Below are 10,911 nucleotides of genomic sequence, written 5' to 3' on the forward strand. Positions count from 1 at the left end.
AACAGTAAATATTTGTTGAATTCAAACGACTTGAGCGTAAACTTCTTTGTGGCTGATTGCGATGAAAAAATGTAACTTCTGTAAAAATATTTGTGCATGGATGTGATGATATAAGTCATACTCAGGCAAGCTAGCACGCACACAGACTATGTATGTGGCTCTGTGATAATATAAAACCAAGTTTATTAAGAATTTAAACCTTTTACAGATGTGAGAAATAGGTTGAGCAATTCTACTAACATGTACACACAGAAACAAAAGTGTAACCACGCAAGCAAGTGGATGAAGATACAAAAAATAATAATAAAGAAATCATCTATCCTAAAAAAGTGAGCAAGCCATTCAGTCAAGAGCAATCATGTAATTTACTACGAAGATTGAACTTAGTATCAACATACTGGCATACCGCATCAACAGAAGCCTCTGCAGGACCTTTGATTGTATGTTCGTAACCAAAGAAGATGTAATGAGATAGAGATATACTTGTTTAGGAGCTATTACATGTGGCTAGTACTACTTCAGTAATTAGTTTTCTTACATTCTCCATAGAGAGCTGCTTGTATAATTGCAACCTTTTCAAGGGTGTAGGAAATTTATTCCACACTTGTGATGATGAATTCCAGTTTATACTTCTCGTCCTAGCAACAAAAAGAAAATGAACAGAAACCACATTTCCCAAAGCCACATCATCAACATTCAAACAGTCCATAAAACAATTTGTAATATGACAACAAATATAAGTTAATACAATTAAGTTTAGTGCTAGGAATAAACTATCAATTGAAAGAAAAAAGTGACTGTAGGCATCAAAGCTCGACTAATGTCTATGTGATGAAAATGCAAAGTGATAACAACGTTCTAATTGATTTGTTCAATAAAACTCCTCTACAACCAAACGATAATACATGATACCTAGAAGATTGCTACCTAATTCAGTACCTTCTAATATCAGTGTTACTATGTGACTTACATTTTAAGTAACGGTTAGCTGAAATAAGCTAAGCAGTGGCTGCTTTTAGATATCTAGATCCTAAATGCTACATCTAAGTTGACAATTGATGAAAATGATGCTAAATTAAAATGATTTAATTCATAATTTCATACCCAGCATTCATATGGTTCTTTGGATCACCAGTGGAGTAACCTATGAAGTCGAAAATCCAACCCATGGTAAAAACCAATCCAAGAGCAGCAGGAACAGTAGGATGTTGAAGTCTACCAAGACCCAACACCAAAAAGAACATTGGCATCATTTCCAAAGAATTCTGAAGTCCTCTCTGAAACAAAAATAATTCACAATCCTCATCACTCAAAAAGCCTTAACAATATATATAACAGATCAAATACCCATAAATCTTGAAAATTTAACTTACTTGAACACAATTGTAGAGCTTAGCATCCTTGTTGTCAGATTCTGATGCATAAAGAGTTGGATAAGGCACCTTGTATTTCCTCCCTGCTCCACCTACCTTAATAGCCATCCAGAAATTGACAAAGCAATATCGACTGTTGTTCAAAATAAATAAACCTTTCGAAATCAAAGAACTCTTAGATACTGAGCCAGCTTAATAATGTCCAGATGCAAACGTCACAGCATATATCCTGATAAGGAATAGTTCATATCAACTAAATACAATGTATTAAAGTAATATATACCAGCTGGTAAATCTTGCTTCTCTTTATGATATTTACGCCCACCATGTCTCCCTCCTCTTTGGTCGACCTTGGCTAAAACATGTTCAACATAACAACACTATTATTGAGGAAACCCGGAGGTCCTGATCCCTACATAAGACATTAAAAAAAAACAAAATAAACTTTAGCAAACAATTAAATAGAAGGTTACTAAATTTTGTTATTTAGATAGGTACCTTAGAGATAGCATCGAAAGTAGAAGGAAGAATGGAACTATTTGGCTGATTTGAATCCTCGAATCTTAAACTATTTCAATCTGCTTCTTTTTATTCTTTGGTGTCGTTGTGGTCATCGTCATCATCTTCTTCACTTAGAAACTTTTGAAGTTCATGTAATTGTTCTTCTTCTTGTCGAAAGAGTAACTTTGTATGAGTGATAGACTTATTATTATTATTATTATTATTCTCTTTTGTCTATTGTTTGAAAAAATGTTCTTGGTGAGAAGAGCAAAAAAATTTGATTTGATATTTGTTTAGAAAACGAAACGAAGGTTTAGTAGGTTTTGCTAATACGAGCTTTCCATTTTAAGGTGGAGACTTTTTAAGTTGTTCGCCAATTTTTTCTCTGCTTTTTTCTTAATCCATCTAATCAACTCCCAAATGTGCATTTTATTACCCTTATATTACTGAATTACAACTCTTCTTATGTTTAATGAAAAGACAACTCATAGGTTTTATTGCCTTTTTCAGGTTATAGAGAATTTCAGACCACTTATCATAAAAGCTGCGTCTTAGCACCAAAAGGAACCTTAATCATGCTTATTATGAAGACCAGAAGTTGTTATAAAAAAGTGCTGAAAAAGTCAAAGTCAATGATCAAAGTCAAAGGTCAAAGTCAAAGGTTAACGCCCTCAAATCAGAAGACCAAAGATGGAGGCCCTTATCTCAAAATATGGCATTCTCCAAAACCTATCTTGGTCAAGAAGAAATAAAAAAGTAAAAGAAAAAGCAAAAGCATAAAGTGAGGTGTGAGGTGTCTCAAATGTAATAAAGAAGGGCAAATCAGTAAAAGGCATAAAGTAGGGGTATATAATCTAAAAGTTAGGGAGAGAGAATTCACCTAGACCTAATCTAGTGTCATGTAGGATTTATTTTCTTATCTAGTTTTTCAATTAAGTCATTTACTTTCTTGTTTTTCAATTCAATCTTGTTCTTGTTTTTACATTTTCAATCAATCTTATTTCTTTGTGTTATTTCTTTAATCAATCATTTCCTTTTATTTTCTTTCAAGTTTATGTCTTTCCAATCTTCAAAACAACCTTAGTTTTCAATGTTCTTCATAACTTAGAACCAAAACTTGTCCTACAAAGATCTTACCTTCCTTTCTTTAACTCCCAACCATTCAAACTCTAAACAATCTAGGATGAACCTCACCTCTTACAATCTTTTGAAGTTACTGACCATTATCACAACATCAAATGGCGCCACTGATTAGCTCCCAAATCTACGTTTTATTACCCGAATATTGTCACATTACAGTCCCTCTTACCCTTAACGAAAAGACAACTCATAGCTTTTATAGTCTTTTTCAGATTAAGGAGTCTTTCAGACTACTTATCAGAAAAGCTGCGTTTTAGCACCAAAAGGAGCATTAATCACACTTATTATGAAGACCACCAGTTGCTATGGAAAAGTGCTGAAAAAGTCAAGTCAAACGGTCAAAGTTAACAGTCAAAGGACTCAATTCAGAAGACCAAAGATGGAGGCCCTTATTTCAAATTATGAAGACTTATCCCTAAACCTACCTTGGTCAAGAAGGCACCCATAAAGCAAAAGAAAAAGTAAAAGCCAAAAGGGTGAGGTGTCTAGTTTAGAATGGATGAGGATAAATCTGTAAATGGCAAAAGTAGGGGTATATAATCAAAAAGCAAAAAAAAAAGAGAACTCATCCATTGTCTTAGGATCCAAACCATTTGGTTTGTTTATTTTATTGTCTTGTTTTTCAATTCATGTTTTTAATTTCTTGATATTTCATTTCCTTTATTTCAATCAACTTGTTAATTATTTCATTTCCTTTATTTCAATCAAACTTGTTATTTGTTCTTTGTTTTAATCTTCATCTTGTTTGTTTGTTTGTTTGTTTGTTTGTTTCATTTCAATATTTTAATCAATCTTCTTTTCATGTTTTCAAGTCATTTTAAATCAACAATCAAAGCTGTCAAGTTCATTAGCTTAGAGCCATTCTAATATTCAAGAGTCTACCTTTCTTTTTATATCTCCCTCACTCAAACTCTAAACAATTTAGGATGAAGCTCAACTTCTAAACTCTTTTGAAGTATACTTCCACCACTACTAAAGCCTCAAATGGCACCGTCTTCATGGATTGAAGGAGTGAGAGTGATTGGTTGAGAATCTAAGAAGGGAGCATCATTTTCACCTCTCCATTTTATTTTATTTTTTTTTCATCATTTTATTTTTATTGTTTCTCTATACTGAGAAAACTTTTTGCAAAACAGGTTGTGGGACAACAAAGGTGGAGAAAGGCTGATCAAACAGGCGAAAGACGACCGCCGTCTACTGGCGCGGGCAATACGAGCACGATTGTTGGGTCACCTCAACACAAGTGTGTGCGATTTTTTCAGGGTCCAGTTTATTTGTGACACATAGTTGTACTCTGAGCCCAGATTTTGTAATAGAGTAGGAAAAAAAATAGTGGAACTTTTTTGTAATAGTTAGTGATAAAAAGAAAAAAAAAACTTGGTTTTTGATTGATTTCTTATGGTGAACTTGAGTTAAACTTGGTTTAAGTTTAATACTTACCAAGGGATTAAAGTTTTAATTGCCTTGGGAAGTTCAAGTGTGTGAGGCAAGTTATGGATCATAGCTCACACACTTTGAATCAACTTGGTAATCAACACTCTAAGTCTAAATGACTTTAGTTAATCTAGGAGATTAATCTAAAACTAGTTAATTAGATTAATATAATCTTAGTTTAGTTTTAAGTTTGAGCCCTTGAAGGTAAAGTTGTATAAATTGTCAAAAACCCAATTTGTGGACTTTTTAAGTGGGCCTTTATTTGTAACTTAAAATAGGGTAAAGCTCGAAAGGTTGGGCTTGATTATCAAATCAAGCGCCAACCGACATCATCTTCTCCTCAAGCAGCGTGTAAGCACGGCTTGAGAGGTAAATTCTAAACCTCCTCGAAGCCTAAGTAAGAGGATACTTGTGTGTTCAAGCATGCTTATGTGATTGTTTGAAATTTATTTTCCGCACTGCAATTTACATTCGCGCATAAGGCTGAACCCGAGCCATTACAACCATTGGGAAGTCACTACCCAATGTAGGTAAATTGGACGTTGCTTGATTCTTGAAAGCCCTAGACAAAAAAAAATTAATTAAAATCAATCAACTAGAGCCCAAGTAGTCACGTTCCTCTAGAAAAGGACAAAAATATAGCCACGAGGATTTAGAGTAATCAGTTATCAGATTTCGGTGGACCAACTACCTTCCTCACTCCCCTCCCCCAGATTCATCGTGAGTGAGATTCTTGGTAGCACATCACTTGGTGAAGTGACTGTATACTCTTCTGAGACGTGTAGTAGAGCCATCCTAGTCTCGCGCCCAACTGTTCCTTTGAGCAGGGCATAGTAAATTATAGACCAAGCAAATATTTCCAAAAAAACTGAATTTCTACTATTTGTGCATCATCATTGATTGAGCATTCATGTCTTATCAATATGCATCACAACCATCATGGAATTATAATGCAAACCTAGAACCTTGTTCTTTTTGTGGTAGTCCTTATCACTGGTATCTCATTGTCCATCATATACCGAATTCGACTCTACTATGGGAATTCCTTACGATTACAAACCTCAATTTTCAAACTTCACAAGTACCTCATACACTCAAGAGTTTTCTAGTCATGCCGACAATTTATGGAGTTCCATCACAAATAGTCAACCACCATTCATATATCCATATGGTCAGTCAGAGTCCGGTTTCACCCATAGCCCATTACCATTCACATCACCATCCATATCAAATTCATATTCCACTACACCATCCATCACAGACCAACTCTACTAAGAAATGGCAAGCAAACAATACTAACTCAGCAAATAACAACTACCTTATGTTTTCTCCAGTCCAATTCAAAAGAGTCCACATATGAGATTAATATGCTTCCATTATGTCTTGCGCAGTAAACCTCCCCAACACACATAACTGAAGCCACAGTCTGACTTGATTGGGTTCAATAAAGAGCCGACATGAAAGTTGCCTGAGATCACCAATTATGGTTTGATTTCAAAAACTAGCATTAAGAATCACAACTTTTGAGTACGAGCTTCTTAAAACATCTCTCCATAGTTTTCAAAATCAGAAGATATAAAAATGAAAGTTATACGCTAGAGTAACCAAAATGATATCGGATTAACGTATAATTTTATCTTCTTGGCAAAATCTCTACATGGATAGAGAGATATATTTTGAATGAGAAAACCAACTAAAAAAAAAAAAAACCACACACACACATTTCATATGTGTCTGTATAGATAGTTGTTTACATACTTTACGTTTTGCACTTTTTATTTCTTCATTTGTTAGTGTAATAATAGTCATGCATGCATGTTAGATTTTCTGCATTATAAATGTTTTCAAAAATAAAAAAACCCAAAAAGATTTTATAGTAGAATAAATATTCTTAGTATAATAAACCTTGTATTTCTCGTTCTATATCAAACAACCCACACCCCAAACTTATTTGGGGGTGGCGTATTTTCATCATGAAGAACAGAATACAGGTGTATCGCTATTTTTGCTCATGTTTCTATAGTAATCTCTTTTCTTATCTTTTCATACTTTGAGGACAAACATAGTTCCATCATAGAGTTGGTATAGTAACATTTTGCAAAACTTAGGCATTTTCTATATAGTATATATAATAGTATATTTCTTCCTTTCTAAAATGTTTTTCGAAAAAGACCAAAAATATTTTTTCTTTTAGTATAAAAAAGTCTTGTTTCCTTTTTTCTATGATGAATAAATTTTTTAGAAGTCTCATTATAGCAACAGAGTAAGGACTTGCTCTTCGTACTTAGAATAATATACGTACAATAGTTTCTACATCTTTTCATGAATGGCATGCATCAGCATTTGTTTGTATATAGCAGTGAGTTTCCGAAGCCAAGGTTAGAACAATTAAGTTCCATATCCTGTGAGAATCTAGCCAAAAGCCTCATCTGAATGAATATTGAGTGATGACACAAAGGATGTCCGAATAGAAAGACCACACGTCCACTTGATTGATCATCACGCCATATCCTACGAGGGAATTTAGGCCATTTTTGGATCGATATAGCCAAATAAACGTTAAAAACCCAAAAACCCGATAGTTTTCCTCTAGTTACCCCTATTGAGTATTCACCCTTTCTAAAAGCTTTTTTATTCTTTACTAATAATTCCTAACCCATCACAACACACAATAAAAAGTTTACCCAGCTGATGAGTTAAGAACTGGATAGATATCAGAAAAAGAGAAGAGAAGACCTTGTACAAAAAAATAACAGTTATTTTCTTCGGAAAGAAAATAAAAGAAAGAAAAGAAAAGAAAAGAAAGACCCATCCAAAACCAAAACTCCAAAAGTCCAAAGGAGTCAAAAATTGAATCTCCCAAAAGTTCAAAATCAAAAGGAGACGATATTAGAAACAAAAAGAATCAAAGCAAAGTTAGAACTCCTAAAATTCAAAATCATATGGAGTCACAAAGCCAAATGGAAAAAATAATGTATCACAATTAGGAAACAAAAGAACAAAACGAGGTTCTTCTCTGGTTACAAATATCTTGAAGACCTAATTTCTCATCTTATCGGATTTTGTTTTTTCCTTCATTTTTCCTTCTAAACTATCACCCTAGCCCCGTAACTCCTAATAAAAGACCTCTAGCTCGATTAGGAATATGATGGTTTGATAGTAAGTGGCAAGCGTGAATCAATCGACCCCAGTTCCTTTGGAAGTCATTTGAGTATGCGAGGAATATAAGTGTACACTGCACTTGAGAGAATGAACCTTGAGTGAATCTATCAGAGAGTTGTGATTGCAACACACCCCTGTGAGAACCCAACTTAAGGAAGCTCTCCAAAAGCCTCGAAAACAACTCTACTTTTGCATTTCATTTCTCATGTTTTGTACAATTATCTTTAGATGCTTAAATTACTATACATATGTTATTCTGAGTTCAATGGAGCTTGTCCTTATTCACCACTAATGAGATGTATGAACTTCTGAGAATAAATAAGGAAACAAGACCCTTTGTACTAAATAAAAGAAGTTTTTGAGTACCTCCACTGGAAAACTATCACGAGGCTTAAAGTTCATCCACTAGGGAATTCTTAGTGGTTTAAGGCCTTGTTGCATATGGTCAATGCAATCGCACTCTGCAAAACGAGATTAGTATAACTGATAATAAATCACTCATTTGTGAACTTAGTTTTTTCTCTCATCCTTGCTTAAGGACAAGCAAAATACTGTTTGGGGGTGGTGATCAGCTCCTAAATGTGCGTTTTATTATCCGTATATTGTCGCATTACAGTCTTTTTTACACTTAACGAAAAGACAACTCATAGCTTTTACTACCTCTTTTAGGGTTAGGAATATTTTAGACCATTTATAATAAAAACTGCGCCTTAGCACCAAAAGAAGCATTAATCACGCTTATTATGAAGACCAGTAGCTGCTATGGAAAAGTGTTGAAAAAGTCAAGTCAACTAGTCAAAGTCAACAGTCAAAGGACTCAATTCAGAAGACCAAAGATGGAGGCCCTTATTTCAAATTATGAAGACTTATCTCTAAACTTACCTTGGTCTAGAAGGCAGCCATAAAATAAAAGCAAAAGCAAAAATGAAAGGGGTGAGGTGTCTAGTTTAGAATAGATGAGGGCGAATCTGTAAATGGCAAAAGTAGGGGTATATAATCAAAAAGCAAAGGAAATAGAACTCATCCATTGTCTTAGGATCCAAACCATTTGGTTTGTTTATTTTCTTGTCTTATTTTTCAATTCATGTTTTTAATTTCTTGTTATTTCATTTCCTTTATTTCAATCAACATGTTATTTGATTTCCTTTATTTCAATCAAACTTGTTATTTGTTCTTTGTTTCAATCTTCATCTTGTTTGCTTGTTTCATTTTAATGTTTTAATCAATCTTCCTTTCATGTTTTCAAGAAATTTTAAATCAACAATCAAAGCTTTCAAGTTCATTAGCTTAGAACCATTCTAATATTCAAGAGTCTACCTTTCTTCTTCTATCTCCATCACTTAAACTTTAAACAATTTAGAATGAACCTCAACTTCAAAACTCTTTTGAAGTATACTTCGACCACTACTAAAGCTTCAGCCGCCATCATGGATTGAAGGAGAAAGAATGCTTGGTTGAGCATCTAAGAAGGTTCAACAATCAACAGATGCAGAGGAGCTGAACTTGTCAACGGAGGACGACACAACTTGGTTAAAGCCAGCGGGCAACCACGCGCACGTCCGCACCTACCATTGTGCGCGACCGCAGATCAGTCCTCAAATGTGCATTTTATTACTTTTACAATCCTTCGAATATGCCCTTCTTATGCTTAATGAACAGACAACTTATAGCTTTTGCTACCATTTGCAGGATATAGGCCATTTAAGACGCATATGATAGGGTTATATATTAAAAGTATTACTTTTGTATTAACTCTAATTCTTTATTTTTTGAATGAGAATCATATGAGCAAATGTTATACATATTATATATGTTATTAGTTATATGCATGTGTCTAATACTTTATATTGTAGATGATATGGTGTGGACACACAGAAGATCATATCATCAATACCTTATAAAGTATAAGTAATCGTTCACAACCTAAATGGATTTGGACAAACTGATAAGTGCTCAAAAAGTGCTATTTAACCCTCGATTATGCCTCTTGTTTAGCCATCTTAGTGGACTAATAGTGTTTGTAAGTTATGTTTTATAATTCTACAGGTCAAAGAGAGAGTTTTGTGGAATATTAGAGAAAATAGGGTAAAACGGAGCAATTCGGAGCATTAATGATCACATGAGAAGCTCGTGGACAATCATGGAGAAGGCAAAGGAATTGAAGCTATTAAAGATGCGACTTGGACCTATTTTAAAGCCTATTTGGAAGCCCAAGGCCAAAGGATTCGTTGCTTGGACCAAAGCCCGCAAAAGAGGATAGAAGGATAGAACAGAAGAGACTTATGCATTTGGGACGCATGGATCGCGCGACCAGACGCATTGCTTGCGTCTGAGATGCATGAATAGTGCGTCCAGACGCATGAATCGACACTCTAGCTGATTCCTTCTCAGTTTTGGAGACGAAGTTGGACTCTGAAAGAAGTCTATTTGTATTAGGAAACAAATGACGGTTTGGAATGCTTCTAGAGCTCATTGTAACCTCTATTAATATAGGACCTAAGTGCCTCATGTAATTTGCCAATTCACTTATATTCTTATCTCCAGAACTTGAGGCAGAGAGAGATTAATAATAAAAGATCGGTTTTAACTACCTGAGTCTTAATAAATTAGTCTTTCTAGTCTTATGTTCTTCGACTCTTCTTCTTCTCGTTCTTCGTGTTATTCCTTCTTTATGAAAGGCTAATCATCTCCTTCAAGGGAGGAGATGAATCCAGTGCTTAAGGTTTAATGATTCTTCTGGTTCATGGTGTTCTTCAATCAGGTTAGTTCTTTATGTTTTTAGTTATTAGTTCCATTGCCCACACTAGGAGATGGAAGTATAGAATAGGGTTTATGTTTTGCAATATTAATATCATGCTAATGTTCTTTACTTTTCTTCTAGTAATATAGTTCTTTAGAGTTAGGGAAGTATTCTTTGTGTTGCCTTAGAAGGCGTAGCTCAGGGAGTGGCTACCTAGGGGAAGTATTCTTTGTGTTTGCCTTAAGTGGTGATTCATTGAATGGCCGCCCTATTAGGAAGTACTCCTTGATGTTGCTCTCGATAATACATTGAATGGCTGCCCGAGCTTACATAAAAGGAAAGATGATATTAATAGCATAAACATAGGAACAACCTTAAGTAGAGTTAATTGTTAACGATGTTTTGTCCAAGAGGGCATCGGCACTCGCTCGATTGCCTAATTGTAGTCTACTTGTAAGAACAACCATGAAACAGAAGGTCATAGATTAAAAGTATTGGTGGATTCTAATATCTTGAATTCCCTCTCTTATAAATTCTCAATAGTTTAGTTAATTTAGTTTA

At 34.4% G+C, this 10,911-nt stretch overlaps 1 protein-coding gene across 1 annotated transcript; it reads right to left on the reverse strand.

Annotated features, from left to right (window-relative positions):
* Positions 1-721: 721 nt before the first annotated feature.
* On the reverse strand, positions 722-1,481 carry LOC147475196 (uncharacterized). The gene is made up of 2 exons (XM_086584343.1): positions 1,374-1,481; positions 722-1,277 (listed from the first exon to the last, which is right to left on the reverse strand). Exons 1-2 carry the CDS (start codon positions 1,479-1,481, stop codon positions 1,086-1,088), a joined length of 300 nt encoding a protein of 99 aa, XP_086440469.1. The 3' UTR covers positions 722-1,085.
* Positions 1,482-10,911: the final 9,430 nt, after the last annotated feature.

The sequence above is a fragment of the Coptis chinensis genome, chromosome 9 (assembly GCF_015680905.1).
Source record: "Coptis chinensis isolate HL-2020 chromosome 9, ASM1568090v1, whole genome shotgun sequence".
NCBI lineage: Eukaryota > Viridiplantae > Streptophyta > Magnoliopsida > Ranunculales > Ranunculaceae > Coptis > Coptis chinensis.

Excerpts from the sequence above, each read along its gene's own strand:
- LOC147475196 (XM_086584343.1), bottom strand. The coding sequence starts at position 1,481 with ATGGCTATTAAGGTAGGTGGAGCAGGGAGGAAATACAAGGTGCCTTAT. Across the intron at positions 1,278-1,373 it reads AGCTCTACAATTGTGTTCAA|AGAGGACTTCAGAATTCTTT; the intron begins GTAAGTTAAATT and ends TTTTTGTTTCAG.